General features: G+C 37.9%; 1 protein-coding gene across 1 annotated transcript; it reads right to left on the bottom strand.

Annotated features, from left to right (window-relative positions):
- Window positions 1–1,868: 1,868 nt before the first annotated feature.
- On the bottom strand, window positions 1,869–11,999 carry LOC125671386 (alpha-amylase-like). The gene is made up of 8 exons (XM_048907112.2): window positions 11,927–11,999; window positions 8,848–8,984; window positions 6,305–6,456; window positions 3,400–3,921; window positions 3,188–3,306; window positions 2,596–2,816; window positions 2,037–2,367; window positions 1,869–1,934 (listed from the first exon to the last, which is right to left on the bottom strand). Exons 1-8 carry the CDS (start codon window positions 11,964–11,966, stop codon window positions 1,897–1,899), a joined length of 1,560 nt encoding a protein of 519 aa, XP_048763069.1. The 5' UTR covers window positions 11,967–11,999; the 3' UTR covers window positions 1,869–1,896.
- Between the last annotated feature and the right edge of the window lie 8,394 nt (window positions 12,000–20,393).

Raw genomic sequence — 20,393 nt, 5'->3', positions numbered from 1 at the left:
TAGTCCTGGATTTTTGGGGTTTAGGTAGCATTTTTTTGTTTGGAATCAATAGATTAACATTCAGAGTAATGAGAAAAGGCAAATTAGTTAAGGATTTCCAGATTTATTTTCATTACAGACACTACTGAAGTAATGTACCCTATGTAGATTTTTATGAAATTCATTGGAAACAGTTATCTGTTGTTATTTTAAAATAAAAACAACAACAAAAATTTTAAATTGCATTTATTTATCAGGAAACATGTCAAGAACTAAAACACATGTCATTTTCACTATGTTCATCAAGTTTTAGTATAATAAGTGCAAAATATTGAATTAGCCTTACTCTCCAAAATGTTAAAAAACAAACAAATATGGACACAATTTCCTTATAGCATGGTTTACATATCATTTTTTCTGGTTATATTAGTAAATGTACATCTGTTATAGTTATTTATGGAAAAAAATCCATACCTTTCCTTAATAATTTCAAATCTATAGCTTCCAGAGTATGTATACCCCCATAAAAACCCTAAGTCTGGTACCATACAACTGAGCTATTCAAAACCACTCATGGATTAAAATTTTATGTAATTTCATGAAAAGACACAGATTATAATTCCTTATCACCTTGGTAAAATGTTTGTGAAAAATATAGGAAATCTATTGCATTATGGACTTGATAAATAATTTAATGAAAACAGAGTTATTGTCCTTGGATTCAATATTTTGAAACGCATAATTGACTATTCAAATATAACTAAGACTTTTGAAATATTTTATGGCTAACAAGATTTTTTACAATGACTATTGAAAAAGACTCCAACAAAATTTATGTTCCAGTCATTAAATTATTGACTTTGCACAATCTTATGACGTCACAGGAGTGTGGAACTACGTTAAGAAATAACGATTGCGTTTTCATGCATGTTGCGAGAAATGTTTTGAAATATAAAGTATTTCCAGACCAAGGAGGTTATCCTGCAACATACACGAAAACAAGAACTTTATCTCTATTCTACTACGGCTCAGAAATATACAGCCGATTGTTTTCCTATCCAGCTACGAATTAGGTCACTGTGACGTCATGACAGTTTTCGAAACGGTCTACAATGTTTTTGCTGACGAAAAAGATGAGGTGGTAGCTATTGTAAAAAATATTTCAAGTTTCTAGTTTGATGTTAACGGATTACATTGTGTATCAATTGCTTTGTATACTTGTATACTCACATTACACAGTTCAAGAAACAAATTCTCATTGCGTCGCCATGTTTACATGTTTATCGTTCTCGGAACGCAGACGATTGATTTATGCTGATTTACAAGTGCTCTTCAGTCATTTATGAATTTGTTTTAAAACACAAAATTGAGTCCCGTGGGGATTCGGTTAGAATAGGTCCCCAGTACCCCTTGCTTGTCGTAAGAGGCGACTAAATGGGGCGACCCTTCGGATGAGACCGCAAAAACCGAGGTCCTGTGTCACAGCAGGTGTGGCACGATAAAGATCCCTCCCTGCTCAAAGGCCATAAGCGCTGAGCATAGGCCTAAATTTTGTGGCCCTTCACCGGTAATGGTGACGTCTCCATATGAGTGAAATATTCTCGAGAGAGACGTTAAACAATATACAATCAATCACAACAATGAATTATCAGTCATCGACTGTATTGTTGCATTAGAAAATACAAAGTGCAAGCGAGATGAGTATCAATTTTCTCATGATTAATTATTACGTATCAAATATTATAACAGAAAGGCCATATCATGGTCTACACACACCAGGTACCCTCTCGAATATTTCTCAATTTCAAATAAAAATCAGCAAACATTTTACTCATTATTTTCGCTGATCTCGGATTCCAATTCTACTGTAGTTTTGATTGAAAAGAAAGTTTATTTAAAGAAAGAATATTTAATTTATTATGTTGTAACTTTCTTTAAAGATCCTATCCTTGCTCCTACAAAATAAAGGAAAAAGTCGATTAATGTAGTAGAATTCGTGATTTAGGTCAATCATTGTAGCAGTCGTTTCCTTATGCTAATAATAAAATAGAACTTACCGATATGTATTGCCACAACTGGATCCTCACTGTTGTGACTTATATGGAAATGAGCGTGGCCGTCTCCTCCCACGTGAACTACATTTCCAGTGCACTTTCCATTTTCATAATCACCGGAAATTACGTCACAATATGAACCCTGCGTTAAACCTGTTGGTAAATTTACATTTATATCCGATGTGCCTGCGTTGATGATGATGAAACCCTTGTTTCCTCGGGAGAAAGCAATGGCATAGTCACCATCGTCCCACCAATTACTCAGCGGTGTTCCCATGACAACATTACGGAAGGCAACCATGTTGTAAACTTGACGCCACCTGTGTTCACAAACCTACGAAGAATTTTAAATGATGATCTTTTTTGCAATTAGCATGAGGAAACCCCATTCGCGAAATTCTAAGCTAATGTATTCTCAGTACAAATGACGTTATGTACAATGTACATAATTAAGAAAGCTAGATTTATGCCTACGTTATTTTATTCTAGTGAAAGGTACAGTTGATCCTTTCTGTACATACATTGCTTTGCGACATTTTTTGGGGAAAAACTCTTAACTCACCCAGTTGTTGTCACAGGTCATGTCTGAATGGATGATAGGACTCTTAATGCTCATGTCCCCATTGTGGGGTGGTCCCATCCAATAGTTTAGATCATGTCCTCCCTGAATATTCCTGGTCCACCTATAACTGCTCATTACTCGTGTAAAACCGTAAGGGTGAGCCAGCATGAACTCGGTTGCCATTTTATAAGCACGTGGTTCATAGAAACTTAAAACGTTTCCTATACAAAGAATACAAATTCGACAATAAAACAGCCATCATAAGAAATACATCTAATTCAATCTAGTTTCTAGACCTCTTTTTAGTCTTTGTATTTTAACTTTACTCATCAATCCTATTTCAATATTACTCAATGATAAGAATCTAAAATAAATACAATAAAACTTAGAATTACAGTATTATAACCGAAGCCTTAATCGTAATGTATGAAATCACACACACACAAAAAGAAAACTGTAAATTGAATGAAAGCATTTGAGATGGTGGACGTTGATATCAGGATGCGTAACCATTCACTAAATCCATTAAATGTTTAATTTTACTGTAAATCTCTAAATAGGCAATTTGCTTGATGACGTATGTTTTACATACCTCCACCACCATCTCCTCTTTGATTGTCATGGTTGTCGAGAAAAACAACTACATCATTTGTGTTCATCATTCCCCATCGCTCCCCCCACGTTTTCAGCCATTTCGCCTGGTTATTATGTCTGATTGTAAAACCAAAGTCATACAATAATCCAGTCATATAGTACTTAGTCAGATCTATACCAAGATAATTTTAAAATACCAAAAGAAACTACCTGAAAACATCAGCTAATTTGATTCCATACATGAAGTTTGTGACTCGGGCAATTCCGGTGTACTCCGTTGCACTGACTGCTTCATGTCCCATATCAATCACTTCCAGATAAATAAACGGTTTGGTTCCTGTCGGGAAATAGCTAGTATTCAAATCATGCAGTCTCCCAAACACAGCACGGATGTCTCCAGGCCACATGTGTTTCGCAGCATCCACTCTGAATCCAGCCACCCCCAGGCTGATGAGGTGGTTTAGGTATCCTGCTATGGTATCCCGTACGTAATCCTTGGAAAGTTTCAGATCCGCTATACTTAGCAAACGACAGTTACGAACTTCATTCGGGTCATTGTAGTTATGAATATCATCGTCGCTTGAGTGACATTCGGATTTTCCATTGAAATCCCAGGCAGAGTAAGGCACGCCGGGATAACTCAGTGTATTTCCGTCCCAATGAGAACCACCGGTTCCTGTGCCCGTGTCTCCGACCCCGGTCATGTGATTAAACACAACATCAACGAAGATTCTGAAACGGATTTTTTTTATGAATATGCATCTCGCTAAAGACAAGAGAGGTTAGAACTTGTCTTTAGGACATTCTTTCCAAATATCATCTGTTCCTTGATTTGAGTTTTGTTATTGTATGGTAACTGATTCAAAATCATGCATACTGTAATAGAGGACTAAATCTCAGGGCAAGAATGAGTTTCCTGAGCCTACGACAAACCGTCAAAGACAAAAGTATCATGAAAATGTTTAAGTCCAAGTAATCACATCTTGAACGTTGAATAAGTAAGCAACTGCTTCAATATACCTATTCAAACTTTAGTACTGCGTGTTTTAAGGTAGACCTATACTCGGCCTTAAATGGACTCAATCATGAAAATATTGCCTTTATAAGATAGATATATATTCCAGTAATAGATAAACATTGAAAAATATATATGTCAACATGCTAATTTCATTGTTATTGCTTCTCAAAAGTAAGTACCCCATCCACATATAATCAGTATTAATGAAAATGTATTCCTCCTTCTTATTTTTCTTGATAATTATTATTTGTCCAAAACAAATGGGCTGTAATAAGCAACATAGACTATATACCCATTATTTAATGATATGTAATAATTTATTTTAATATATTTGAATAACTATTTTCATAATGTACACTTTGTGAGCCCACACATGTTAAAAGAAATATTGTTGAAAATGCAATTTGATGTCAATATTGGTCTTTTCCCCCAATTTTTATGGACTAAACCTTGAATAAATTGTTTCTGATTTACAGATTATTATCTCAGAAAAAGGATTTGCGTAAGAAAATCATATGTTGACGTTTCATTTTAAAAGCTATAAGCTCTATAACAAGTACACCCCACCCCCAAAAAATCTTGAATTATACATTATCATATTTTCATACGACATGTATTGAGTATATTTACAACCTTGGATAATAATTTGAACTATGTTAAACTATAAGTATTATAGATACATGTGGTTTGCAATTAGATTTTACATTTTATCTGAAAACAGATCATTCTAGAAGAGGGTATTCACAATGTGAATGTAAAACGAAAATAACAAACTGAATTTTGATAGGTTTGCTATTATGATCATGCATGTGTGTAATGTGTGTTATATCTTTTATCATGGAATCATTTGTATGTTCATAAACTGGATATACGTACATGTACACCACTTACGCCGATCTATGTAGATGCAATCTCAATAAGGAACTACAGTTGTAATCGCGTTATACAGATGCCGCCCCAATAATTTTGAAAAAAAGCAGAGGGGATGAGGAAAAAATGACAGACGGTCGGTGAAATAAACAAATTATTTGCAGCCGTTCTTTGAAGCTTGCGTCAATATCTGCAACATTGGAGCAGCGAACACAAGTCAACTACGATATCTGTGGTCACTGGAGCAGCAAAGTGTGAACTTTTATTTTTACACAAGCTTACCATGTATTTGTTCATGATAATTTGGAGTCAACAGCTGCGTAGTTTTGAATTAGCAATCATTGTGCTCGAGAATTTTTTACACATATGGAGACGTCACCATTGCCGGTGAAGGGCTGCTAAACTTAGGCCTATGCTCGACGCCGACGGTCTTTGAGTAGGGATTTTTAGCGTGCCACACCTGCTGTGACACGGGGCCTCTGTTTTTGTTGTCTCATCCGAAGGACCGTTCCATTTAGTCGCCTCTTGCGACAAGCAGGGGGTACTGAGGACCTACTTTAACCCGGATCCTCACAAAAGAAATAATATTATTATTATGATGCTGGTGGAAATATGAATTGGCCCCCCTTTCCCATCCGTCTCTCCAACTTTCTGATGCCCGCGTAATTCCATATGTTGAACATGGATCATTGTAAAACTCTTACATACGTGAATAGTCAATGTATCTCACGGACGCCCTCATCCGCCAAAATGTTGTCTGTTCTCCAACCGATTTTTATCTAAAGCTTGAATCATCTTTAGCTCCCCCCCCCCTTTTTTTAAAATACAAAATTTGACCGCAGGTGATAAGAACGCCTTGGAAGGAGTCAATATCGGACAATCATATCACCATGTAAAAATCAAACTGATATCTTTAAAATACCACATTTCGGAAAACGGACGCGTGGTTCCGCATTTACATTTGAATGTGACGTAGGCCATGTATAGGTCGACTTTAAGTCACTTAGCATATACATGTAGATGACCTTCACCTTTGAATCTCCTCTTATTCATAATATGTTAACATTCTTCAGCATACGATGACAGATTAAGTATAAAAATTCTATGACATGACAATCATCATATTCTAAGCTTTTACCAAAGTTTTTGAAGGCGTTTTGAGCCAAATGAAGACACTATAAAGCTGTAATTGGACGTAGATCCATAACTATAAGCCTTTATTCGTACCTGACATTAACCTTGTTACATCTTTGTACCATGTCCCGGAAATCAGCCTCGTTTCCGCTTCTGGTGACCATTTTGTACGATACAGGCTGATATCTCTCATACCATGGTCTGCTGGGATTGATCATCACTCTATTTTCATTTGCTGGTGAAATCTGTAAACGTCTTCTCAGATGACTAATATATAGATTGGCAGATTCAATGATGTGTATTCTGTTCAAGACAGAGGTCAAAATCATCGTACAATATACGGTAGCCTACGACATGGATCTGACGTCGAATGAAACCCTCTTGCATACTTTGTGAAGCGGATATACAAAGGTGTACAACAGATTATAGGCGAGCATAGTCGCTGTTGTGTGTGCAAATTTCAAGTGCTTTGCGACGAAAATGCTGTTATACCGTTAGTGTAGGGAGTGCACAATTCTATATCGAATGATCCTCTGGGGATCCGGGTTAGAATAGGTCCTCAGTACCCCCTGCTTGTCTTAGAGGGCGACTGAATGGGGCGGTTCTTCGGATGAGACCGCAAAAACCGAGGTCCCGTGTCACAGCAGGTGTGCTATAAGGCCATAAGCGCCGAGCATAGGCCGAAATGTTGCAGCCCTTCACCGGCAGTGGTGACGTCTCCATATGAGTGAAACATTCTCGAGAGGGACGTTAAACAGTATTCAATCAATCTATATCGAATGTGTCCTTAAACATCGCCTCAAAATTTTACATCGGATCTATGCATTTCGTACGATTACTGTATCATGAAAAGGTGAAGATCAATCTCATAGCTCAAATAAAGAATACAAAATTAAGAGTAGGGCAAACACGGACACCTGGACATACCAGAGGTGGGATCAGCTGCCTAGGAGGAGTAAGCATCTCCTGTCGACCGGTCACACCTGCCGTGAATCCTATATCTTCATAAGGTAAACGGAGTAATCCGTAGTCAAATTCATCTTCGGTCCTGATAAACTTGCAATTTTTCTACTATTAGTCCACGTAAAACCCACGATAGTCCTGTAAATGTTCCATCGTTATAAATTGTAAGGCGACTATCGTGGCTGAATCTTATAGCTCAATAATTGTACCCTATGACGGTCGCACAGCAGAAGAGGTGCATCTTGTATATTCGATATTCTGGCTATACAGACTGGACCGTATGTGGTGAAAGACACCCAACTTTCATACGATTCCACGATAGTGCTTTCACTCGCAAAATACACCCGAGATTGATGTGCAATGTATGTATCAGGAAATTGACAAGATCTACTAATTACGAAAAGGAAGGTGCATGTAGGCGTGTTTTATTAGCTGTAACAAAACACCTTTACCAGTACATATGTATATGTACGAAGACTATAAGAACTAGGTAAAAACATTACTAACGTATCAAAAAGAGCGGTTAACTCGAAACAACGAACAGTCATTTGATAAGTTTATTCACTCGGCACTCCGTACAAGGAAGGATGTCGATAAAAGTTTGAGAAAATCTGTTGCATGAAAACCACTGAAGTACTGATAAAATAATGCTTAAGCTTAAGTATATACTAGGTTGATACTTCAAACATCATTGCTTTGAAGTTGAGGTGAGCGAGACATTGGAATGTCACGAATTCTACTTCAACAATCGACCGGAATACAGCGACAATTTCTAAAATTCATTATAAGTGACAGTATTCGAGATTCAGTGTAGGGGTGGGTCAAAACAAAACATTGCCCGGAGGGAATATCGGTTATAAAGCTTTTCAACTGTTACCTTACAAAAATTGCAACACATCATCTAGTTGCAGTCCCTTGTCAATGAAAGGTAAAAATAACGAACAGTAATCAATCGCATAACTCCTATAAGCAATACAAAATAAAGAGTTGGGCAAACACGGACCCCTGGATATACCAGAGGTGGGATCAGGTGCCTAGGAGGAGTAAGCATCCCCTGTTGACCGGTCACACCCGCCGTGAGCCCTATATCTTGATCAGATAAACGGAGTTATCCGTAGTCAAAATCAGTGTACCAAGTACGGCCTTAGAATCGGTATGAAACAATTTAAAAACTGAACATACGCAGTACAAGCTTTTGTGTATTGAGAGATATAAACATCATATGCAGGTGATAATGGAATATTGCTACACAAATATGGGAAGTTGACGATGAAGACGCTGAAATCATAAAGTTGGGTTGTTAGTTTGACGTTAATATCTACTTTCAATGAAATATCTAAGTATGAAGCAGAAGTAGACGACTCTGAGGTGTCTTTTATTTTGATTTCACTGGGATATATCGAATCAACCTATGAATGAAAATTATTATTGTTAATAGATAAAACGTGGTCGATATATCTAATGTCGCATTGAAGGCCACAGCAAGAGATTTTTTTCTCACACAAATTTTTGAATAAATTCTGCTCCATAAGAAGATAAAAATAGGTAAGCTAAAAAAGGAGCACAATTTGTGCCTATGGGGATTTCAACAAACTGTTGGAAAACCTAATCACCAAAGACTTTCATTGCCAGTAAACAGACCATGAGATACTGCTTTTTATTTTGTTACACACCTGGACACCACAGTATCCGTGCGGACCCAGAAACCGTTCACACTCTGCAGCTACATCGCTCCATTTCCACTCGAACAGATGAGTGATGGTGTGACGACCCGGAGCACAGGTCGGGCTGCTCCAAGTACCGCCATGGGCTGAAAAATCAAACGTTTTTACCTAATAAATAGCACATTTTGCATTAGATCAACGCATTTCTGCTGCACATCTAGTAAATTGGCAGTCCAAATTAAACATACCACAGGGTTTTGACACAATATGATCAAACTGGTATATATAGTATAATATGATAGAAGGGACCGAATAAGCCGCCATTTAATTCTCGGTTGCTCGCTTCAAACTCTCAAAATTTCGGTATTATTCATGATAATGTACTAGACGTTTTCTCAAAGGAAAGCGAGAATATTGTTCTTTATTGACATACAGGGGATGCTTACTCCTCCTAGGCACCTGATCCCACCTCTGGTGTGTCCAGGGGTCCGTGTTTGCCCAACTATCTATTTTGTATTGCTTGTAGGAGTTATGAGATTGATCACTATTCGTTATCTTCACCTTTCATGTACACAAATAGTTTACCTGACGTCACAGAAACTTTTGAAAAGAAAAATCTTCCAAGAATTAGATCGCCGTCATTAACCCTACACCATTTTCTCCATATATTGTAAAACTGTCTGCAACCACGGGATCCGGGTTAGAATAGGTCCTCAGTAACCCTTGCTTGTCGTAAGAGCGACTAAATAAGGCGGTCCCTTATAAAATTGCCAAAATCGAGCCCCGTGTCACAGCAAGTGTGGCACGATAAAGATCCCTCTCTGCTCAAAGGCCGTAAGCGCCTAGCATAGGCCTAAATTTTGCTGCCCTTCACCGGCAATGGTAATGTCTCCATGAGTGAAGAATAAATTTTGATAAATAATAATTCGATATGATATATAAATTATGCTAATAACAAATCTTTATAAAATACACAGCTCTTATCGTGTCTATTTTTATCCCAACCACATTAACATTTATAACATTTATGTCAATTTGGGTAGTTAATGGCACTGGTAGTGAGTTTCACTCGGAGATATTACAGTCTTCAGTTTATTAATTGGAGTAAGAAATTCCACATTAAAATGATATCTAATGTTGCACATTCTATGTAATTGCTTGTTGCAATTCACAAACATTCTATTTAGTACAATGCCAGGACCGAGCTAAAATTCGACTGAAAAATATTAGATATTTTTTTGAATTCATTTCTGCATATCTTGGGAAGGATGCGGAATTTTGGGATGAACTTTGGTAGTGATGTAAATTAATTCTTTAAGAATATATTAGAATACAGAGTAGAATTTTATATCATTTGGTTTATTGTTTTTTCATCGGCGAACTTGGACACCCTATATTTAGAGTTGTATACCTTCACTCGTTAATAATATTGCCTGGGGGTGAGCCGGGCTCAGAATATTTTCTCCGCGTGGTAATCTTACCATGCACTAAAGTTTAGTTGTTTGCGTTATTAACTGTAAACCACTGTGAGTCAACTTTTAGTACTGACCCTGGCCTTTGACGAGTTACCGCAATATCTTAGAGACGGACACACTAAACCATATACATGTTTATTGTATCGTTTTTTCTTTGTGATTGTCTAAGAAATTTCTGGAAAGATTTCTTACAGTGGTGGAACATACCAAACAAAGACAAAATCTGAACTTTGTCATGCGAAACTGTAATATCTGGTTCTTCTATTGAATATGTTACTTTAGACTATCGTTTTTCAATAAGCAAATATCATATCAATTCTAGAATTGCAGGATATGCATAGATCATCTTTCAATGAATTTCTGTATTTATTTAATTTTTTAAAATCAAAAATGCTTCTATTTCTCAAAGAAATAATAGAAAACTATCTATGTAAACTGGTAATTGGTACTAAACAAGCATTCTGGAAGTATTGTTAAAGTAATTCATGACCCCTAACGGCGCCCCTATTTATTCGGGGGATGTCATTAAATGGAGAGCATGTACTATATTATATTTGGATGAGCAGGCAGATATTACTTTTTTTTAATAGCAGGGAATATTATAATTCCGATCTCATGTAAATAGATGCGGAGGATATGATAGACTCAATTACAAATGGGTATGCCTAAAATTGAATAGATTTCACACAATAAAAAATACAGAGAACTAGACAAGGTACAAGAATTAATTAAGTCAACCATTGGACTAAGTTATACAGTTTTTGATAAAATAATTCAACTATAACGAAAGTGAACCTTTAATATGTATTTACTCATTCAATAACCATCTAAAATTTTCCAAAATATCTAACTTAAGATATTATCAAGAAAATTTAGAAATCTATATTCGACTCAAAGTCCCATGCATCATGTAAAAATCACCCAACTATGTCGAAATGTTTAATTTGTGAACATGCAGTAGTAAACCACATACTAGATTTCAGCTTCCTGAATCAAAACAGATGAAAAAGAGAAACAGACGGACAGACGGGCGTATAGACAAAGAGGAAATCTCTAGTCCCCTTCGGTTACACCGGTAGGGAACTAATAACAATTAATAGAAGTGGAGCTAAGTTCTGTGTACGTAGTTCGTGTATGTTCATGTATATCTATTGACATCAGGGGCGGATCCAGGAATTGTGGTTACGGGGGGCGCCACTTTATGAGGCAGTGGTGGGGGTCCAGGGGGCGAAGCTCCTGGATTTTACAGATTTTATGGGGCTTGAAATATTTCTCCTATTAAGTCATTTGTACTATTTTCTATCATTTTAATAAGGTGAAATTAATAAAATGACACAAATCTTAAGGGGTTTTTTGGGGGGGGGGGGGGGGGGGGGAATTAAGTTCTCCCAATAAAGTAATTCAAGAAATCAAAGGATTTTGTCATTTATTTTTCCGGGAGTGGAAGAAATTATTGCTTCTTTTATCGTTTAATACATTTCCGAAACAAGATACCGCGATTTACCTTAAATTTGAAAATTTTAGGGGGGGGGGGGGGCGCAGGCTGCGCCCCCTCTAAATCCGCAACTGGACATCAGATAGCAATCCCTGTCACATGTATAAATGGTACTTACAATGACTGACAGAAATGAAGAAAAGAAGCTCTCGGAACATTACACAATCAACTTTACACTGTACAACGAACTCAAAGTTAATCTTATCAGTTATGACTTGTACCTGTAAAATGAACTGGACGGATCCAGACAATTTTCAAAGGGTTTCACATGCGGCTATATTTTCTCCTCCTCCTCCCCTCTCTCCCTCCCCCCTTATGACCACGCCATGAAATGGCTCGGGAAATATATAGCGTTACCCCTCTTCGTCCGTCTGTCTGCCGTTCCGTCATAGTTAATTTCCATACTTTTTTTGCTGTGCTTTTAGATAATAAACTTAGTTTTGTATGTCTCTTTATCTACGAAATAGGTTTCATTTTTGAAATTACATGGGGGTATGTCACGCTATCGCGCTTCATGAAAAGTATGTGGGCGTGAAGCATCGCAGTTCAAACCTTTTGTAGTTTCAAAAATGACATTTATTCATTAATTTACATTCTACTGTAATTATTTCAGGGTTCCTATGTTACAACCACTATTTTGATAGATCCCAGTCAACGGGACGAATCTCATCTTCGCAAGCCGGACGAATTAATAAATTTTGCCAATGAACTCCGAAACGCTTGTTCCAGAGTTACTGCTTGCAACTTTAATATTGTCCGTAAGAATAGGCCTATATTTATAAAAAAAAAAATTATGAAGATATATAATTATATTTCTTATATACACCTGGGCACCTGATCCCACCTCTGGTGTGTCCAGGGGTCCGTGTTTGCCCAACCATCTATTTTGTATTGCTTATAAGAGTTATGAGATTGATCACTGTTCGTTATATTGACCTTTCATACATCTCATTCAACGATGGACACCCCCTTCTCGAGACCAACGATCTGACACATCGATACATTTTTAAATACGATATTCATCTGATATTTTCGATGCTCTTAATTTTTTCCGTGATTATAGAAGTCACAGTTACGACTTTTTAAAATGATTTATTAAACAGTTACTGATAGGTACAAACACATGGATAAACACAAAAAGTTTTTATTTTGATTGAACATGTTTTGTGATGACACAGATCTTAAAAGTAAGTAATAAATCGAAACCTGTCCAATATGTCAGATATCGATTGGTCCGGTGCTGTCCTGGGAATTTTGCGCCTTATAACTTTAAAGTTAAAATGGGTTGTACACTACCTGACAATGTCCAAGAAATCAGACCACCATGATTTACAATGTAGCTGTTTTTCTGTTTGCCATTCACATAGTGGATTATGTTTTGACGACAAGAAACCACGTGTATTCATAATTTTCCCTTAAACTGTCGCACTAATCAAAAACTACCATTATAAACACATTTGCAATACTTAGTTTCAAATGAAATTATGAACGACCGTTCATTTTGTCTTTGGTCAACTATTCGGCACGACGGATTACGGTTGCATTCGTAAAATTATTATCTAATTTTCAATACGGAGAGAGATCATTTATGTTACATGTACCTAGGGCATATTTAATTTAGATCTTCAAGTGACTTCCTAATGATCAAGTTTTATTTACTGTATATGATATCGATAAATATAACATAACTAATGTACTCAATTATTCAAAAAAATATTGTTAAATTCATTTGAATTAAAGATATCTTTCATTCAAACATGTATTTCAAAAGTTCTTCACCTATGCAATATCATTTAGTTGTGATTTCCCGCGGCGCTTCCACGGGGTGTTATCTAGTGAATATGAATTACCGTACTAAACTTCACAAAAACCCTTACAAACAGAGATACATTGCTGGATCCAGTAAATGTTCTACCAAGCCCCTATCTTTGCTCCTCATAAAACTATTAACTGCGTCGAAGGAGAAACTTCAAATGCCGTGGCCGTTAACTGACCAGAAGCAGAGTATATCAAATATAGATTCTAAAAAATTCTAAAGAACTTTTAGTAAATTTTTAAATCACGAACATTTTCTCATCAACATGAAAACGTATGACTTTTCAATACTTTATATGACTATTCCTCACGATGAATTAAAGGCACATATACTCCATGTTTCATGTTAGATTTTAATCATGCCATGGGTGAAATGAGACAAAAACTCTAATTAAATATGATCCCGTGGGGATCCGGGTTAGAATAGTTCATCGGTACCTCTTGCTTGTCGTAAAAGGCGACTAAATGGGGTGGTCCATCGGACGAGACCGTTAAAACCGAGGTCCCATGTCACAGCAGGTGTGGAACGATAAAGGCCGTAAGCACCGAGCATAGACCAACATTTTGCAACCCTTCTCCATATGAATGAAAGTTTTTTTTCCGACTAAACAAAGATAAGACAACCCAAGACAGTACTGAAAAAGTCTGTATTAGTCACTTCTAAATGGCGAGCGTTTGACAAAGGGGCTATCACTACCTATGTTTACGTCGTGCGCAAAACGAGGAGCAATTATCGCTACCTATGTTTACGTTATATGTGTTTTACAGAAATATTTGCTGAATATTAAGGCTGAATTATTAAACGTGTACATCAATGCTCAATTCTAGACGTTAAAAAGATACAATTCACACACACGCAATGCATTGATAATACTGAAACACACGTACATGCACGACATTGCACGTACATTATTTCAACTTCCTTTTTTAGAACCACTCTTATTTTTACAGTTTCATTGATTATCTTGTAGTTATATATAAAGACTTGCAAGTAACATATCGGCATAATCAAATTACTCAGTTAACTGCGCGCATGCATGTGCACTGAATTTTGATTAATACTTATATTTCTAAATACCGGTCGCGGTTGCTCAGTGGTCAGTAGAGCGTTGGCTTCGTAACCGGGGGATGGTCATGAGTTCGAACCCCGCTTGTGCCATGGTTACGTCAAACATAGATAGTAATTTAATTTCAACAATGTTAGTAGTATAACCCGGCTCGATGGGTGGTTCAACTGAGTGCAGTTTTGAGTGCGGGCCGATGGCCGGTTCAACTGAGTGCAGTTTTGAGTGTAGTTTGGAGTACGGGGTTTTATAGACGGGTCAAGCAGTTGGCCAGGGCCACCTGGCACGGTCAAGCGGGGTTGGCGCGGTCAAGCTGAGCAGGTGGGGGAGAGGTGGCGATGTGCAGCAGGCGAGGTGGGGGGATAGCGTGTGAACGTTTTGTATTCCTGGTGTATTCCTGGTGTATTCCTTTATGTTAAATTTTCAAATAAAAAGAATTAAAGAACAATGGTTGAAAGTTTACACATTTATTCAATGAACAATTTACACGCAGATAATTTACTGGACGTAGTATTGCATTATGTCTAGAAAAATAGATGGGGAATAGGTTTCGTTTTCATTTCTCGGAAACGGGGGTATTTTCTGAAAATCGCTATGACTATGTTTTGGTTGTTTTATAAAACTGAATACTAGTAATTCATTTTACTCTAAAAGTACTTTGGACCTAAACTCTAGTATGGATATAGCTGAACAGTTTTATAGTATATAAAAACAACTATCTGTGCACTTCGCACCCTATGAGATCACAACGAAAAAGTACGTCACGACGTACATCTTACAATTCATGTCTATATGGTGTCGTTATATTGATAGGCGTTATCAAGTGATAAGCCGTATACGTGAAAAAATTTCTTGTCAAATGCTGGTTAGATGATATATTATTTCAATTTCGTATCAAATCACTCAACATTTTTATATTTGCGCGAAGGTCATAATTCACATTGTGACCTTGAAATCGCCCCTCTATTTTCTCCCGATCCCGATCATCACTACGTTATGTAAGAAAATCTAATTTACATAATGATTGCGAGCAGAGTGTAAAGGAGTGACGATATACGGTGTATGGTGGTGTATAAAGTGTATATATATTTATATTCCTGTTACCAAAGGAAAAGTTAGGACACACTTCTGACACATAAAGAAACACCCCTATCCGCATTTGATTATGTCTGGTATACTCTTGAAAATGAAAAAAGAGTATCCTGCATTAGATGCATTTTAAATTTCCCTTTATCAGAGCATTTGGTCTCTCTATAGATCTGGGTTTTTACTATATCAACTAGGAAGTCTCATAATCGTTCTTGAAAAAGTGAAGATAATGAACAATCTTATAATGATTACACAATTGAGAGTAGGGTAAACACGGATCCTTGTTAAAGTAAATACGAGTGGTGGCAACTGCTATGCATTATTTTTGTATGGGGACGCCTTAATTCAATGAGAAACAATTTATCGGAATTAGTAAAAGATAAACCAATTTGTATGTTTTACATATTATTGAACATGCAATTTGTAAAACCATTATAAGAACACATGGACACAAGTCATACAGTTTGAACGCAATCGCACAAGTTCTCTCTTCTTTTTAGGGGTTCCAGGGTTTTGATGGCTCGTTCACCTCGTTGCAAAAGTCATTACTTCGATTTCTAGTGGCTGTCAGTCACTTATCCAGGGTCCTAACTGTCCGCATTTGTAACAGGGTACATGGGGAAATCTAGCGATCAATGCTCCATTTCACTACAGATGTACCAGAGGTTGTTATTTTTCGATGCTGCGAGTTTGGTTGGATCCTCCACCTTTTTTCCCCCCAAGGATAGCCATGTGCTTGGTGACCTGTTCAATTCAATGATTCTGTTCCCAATACTGAGGTGATATCACAGGCACTTGTTTCTGTAAATGACTTATGACCTCTGTGTTGTTATTAGTATACAGAGGTCATAAGTCATTTACAGAAACAAGTGCCTGTGGGTGATGTAGATAATGAAAAACTTTTTTCTTTGAGTCTTGAGGGTATTCCCAGCTCTCTCCTCAGACTAGTTCGGGGAATAAATAGATTTCTGACAGGGCAATGCATGGCCTGAACCATTTTCACTGGTGAGTATCTAATGTCAGCTGAGCAGACCTCTCATACGTTAGATAATCATATTTCATACCGATTGTTAGACCGTTCTTGGCACACTGATTTCGACTATGGATAACTCCTTTAACTGGATCAGGATACAGGGCTCACGGCGGATGTGACCGGTCGCCAGGGGATGTTTACTCCTCCTAGGCACCTGATCGCACCTCTGGTGTGTCCAGGGGTCCGTGTTTGCTCAACTATCTATTTTGTATTGCTTATGGGGGTTATGAGATTGATCATTGGTCGTTAAATTCGCCTTTCGTGTATTAGGCTGTAATAACCCATTAGGATACTCTTGTGGAGACTGTCCCTTGTTAAACACGCTTTTTATACTTTTTACGACGCCTCTTTTTTCTTTCCTTTCCTTTACCCCCTTGGACGGCTCCGGCTATGGCACTAACAACCATAGGAAGGAGAATGGAAAATATTCCGTGTCCTTTCTGACGCCTGACTCCGCGATGATACTTCATCGTAACTCGACTTTTCTCTTCAATACACCTTTCGGAAATGAAGTTTCACCAGTGTTCTACCATTTAAAAAGGGCATGGGGGTCCCCAGAGAGGTCATGATGTGAATGTTGATGGTATCGAAATGTTTTTTACTCAGTTTCAAATATTCGGCCCTGATGGGTTCCCATTTGGCTTGTTGTCCGTCCACCAGGTGAAACGTACAAGGAACCACCCTTAATAATTGCAATTCGTTGGACCCCACCACTTGAGGGTTCACGACATCGCAATACACGTACATGGATTTCAGATTTCCGTAGGCATCCGTGGTATTGTTCCCCAAGTAAGTCACGTTGATCCATTTGGTTAGGGTTTCGTTCGGAAGGATGAGTTTCTGACTATCCATACCGAGCTTGTAAGCTAAGGATGCGGGAAACGAACGCACAAGGGGATTTTTTTGAGTGTTTTCCCTTTAAACTGATACATGATTCGCTCGTATTTTTCGAAATTAACTAATTTCATGAAACTCTCTTCTTTGGGGTTACCCATCGTTTTCCATATCTTTTTCATACTTCCTGCCAGTCCTTCGTTGATTTCGTCGATTAAAGCCGCGGAATGAACGTAAGCTCCGGGTCTGAAGTGAATTCGGACGATAGCCATCTTGCTATCGATGATTTGAGTCCAAGGGGTATTGGGCCATTCGACCAGTACGGGACACTGCCTCAAAGGAAGCAGCTTGACTTTTTCCAGTCGAAATCGTCCCCATTTGAAAATATCCGGATTTTTTACGTGTTTAAGGTACTCTTCTGGGACGAGGATATCGAAATAAGCCTCTTCCACTGTGATGTTTTTCAAGGCATTGGGAAACATCATTTCGGTTAAACCGACTTCCCAATCCCCGTCCGTCAAATCCAGGGATTGGGGTAATAAGATTTTAAACTGAGCTGCCGTATTGCTCGGAAAGGATTCCTTAGACCCATCACTGGGGAGGGTAAAATAAAACCCTTCACGTTGACCCATGATGACTCAAATGATGAAAATGACCAACTCCCGTCTCTTCATACTGGTGCCCATTTTGTAAAGTATCTTATGTGAGTTCGCTTCGTAATACCCGTGTCATAAAAAATAACACATTTTTGTAGGTTTACAACTTTTATTTATTGCATATTTTAGATGAAAAATGTCATTTGATGTAGCTTTTTCCTTCAAGTAGATGCAGGTCAATATTTGAATGAATTCAGTTTTTAAAGACGGTGTTTCTCGTTATACAGTGATGTGATTATGTCGCATCGGTTAGTCTTCCTCCTCCTCGTCGTCTTCCTCCTCATCTTCCTCCTCCTCGTCTTCATCATTGTCATACTTATCTAGGTAAGATTCAAGTAGATATTTGTGTTTGCGAAGAGCCATCTTGATGGATTTCTTTAATCCATGATTGTCGGACACAAATTCATCGATGGCGTCCGTCACCTGTTCGTGTGTTGTGTCTTCTTGCAACTGATACTGATCGTAAAGGAACCGCTCATACAGTTTTGTAAACTGTTGGTAAGTTTCTCCTTTGGTCTTTTCGTCTGCTTTCTTACTAGCTTTCTTTTCTGACATATTTTGGTTCAAGTATTTCTCGTATCTCTTCTGCCACTCCCCGGCAATATGTTTTCGCGCTTTATGCGCCATTTGGCGAAAGACGATATTCTCTTCCTCTGCGTCTCTGTCAGTATCACTCTGTGTTGGAGAGACATCACTCATGTCAATATCCTCTTCCTGATCGCTGTCCCCGTGTTTTAGTCTTTTGTGACGCATCATGGCATCTCTGCGAGAAAATAAACCATGACACTCTGAACACTCAATCATGTTAACTGCTCGAATGCATAAAAGTGAATGAATAATTCCTGGATTTTAGGTTCTTTATATGTTTCCACCACCACCACGCAATTACCGGTCGCATTGCTCAATGATAGAGTGTTTGTTTCCTAACCAGAAGTTCATGAATTCGATTCCTCCTCATGCCATCGCCAACCTCAGACATAAACATTGGTAGTGATTGGTCCTCCAGATGCACCGCATTTACGGGTCTTTCGGAAGGCATTATGGTGTGGTAGGCGTTTGCAGGCTAAAGAGCCATCAATGCTACGGGTAGAACCACCACGCATAGCATTTCATCCACAAGTGGTGTATATAAGGGTGAAAATTTCTCGGGAGACGTGAAATAACCAGCCAACTACTACCATCCACACTTTCGTTAACATCACACACACCCTACCTACACTTTCGTTAACACCACATACCACAACCATTATTTTCATTAACATCACATACCACCACTTATACACCACGTACCACCATTCACATTTCCATAAACACCATTTACACACAGCTAATGCCACATCAGATGCTAACACATGTGTTTTAACACCTTTTTGTTCTACACCAATCACACCACTACCTATATAGGTCTGAGAATTGATAGTTTTACATATCAATATCAGTGAAAGAGATAGATCTACCGTTATTAGTTTGCATGTATCACCATCGTACTACCACTCACATTTCCATTAACACCACCTATACATCGCATACCACCACTCACACACCACTTACCACCACATATACACCACATACCACCACCTGTACACCACATACCACCACCTGTACACCACTACTGGCACATCAGATGCCATCACTTACATCTTCTTTAAAATTACTCACACTACTACCTATACAGGTCTGAGAATTGATAGTTTTACATATCAATATCAACGAAAGAGATAGATCTACCGTTATTAGTTTGCATTTATTACCATCATACTACCATGCATATTTTCATTAACACCACCGTACCACCACTCGCATTTCCATTAACACCACATACCACCACCTATACACCACATACCACCACTCACCACCACCTATACACCACATACCGCCACCTGTACACCACTACTGGCACACCAGATGCCATCACTTACATTTTCTTTAACATTACTCACAACATTACCTATATAGTTTTGCATTTCTTGGCATGACAATATTAATGAAAGAGATTGATCTACCGTTTTTAGTTTGCATGTGTCACCACCATACAATCACTCACATTTCCATTAACACCACATACCATCACCTATACACCACATACCACCACTC

The sequence above is a fragment of the Ostrea edulis genome, chromosome 4 (genome assembly GCF_947568905.1).
Source record: "Ostrea edulis chromosome 4, xbOstEdul1.1, whole genome shotgun sequence".
Lineage (NCBI taxonomy): Eukaryota > Metazoa > Mollusca > Bivalvia > Ostreida > Ostreidae > Ostrea > Ostrea edulis.
Note: the sequence above shows the minus strand (reverse complement) of the source record. Positions and strands in the feature narration are given on the sequence as shown.

What these genes read in the sequence shown, in the direction of transcription:
- LOC125671386 (XM_048907112.2), bottom strand. Translation starts at nt 11,966, where the DNA reads ATGTTCCGAGAGCTTCTTTTCTTCATTTCTGTCAGTCATT. An exon ending in CTTCATTTCTGTCAGTCATT is followed by an intron (nt 8,985 to 11,926) that starts GTAAGTACCATT and finishes TTGATTTTTCAG; the next exon opens with CCCATGGCGGTACTTGGAGC. An exon ending in AAGAGGAGATGGTGGTGGAG is followed by an intron (nt 2,817 to 3,187) that starts GTATGTAAAACA and finishes TTCTTTGTATAG; the next exon opens with GAAACGTTTTAAGTTTCTAT.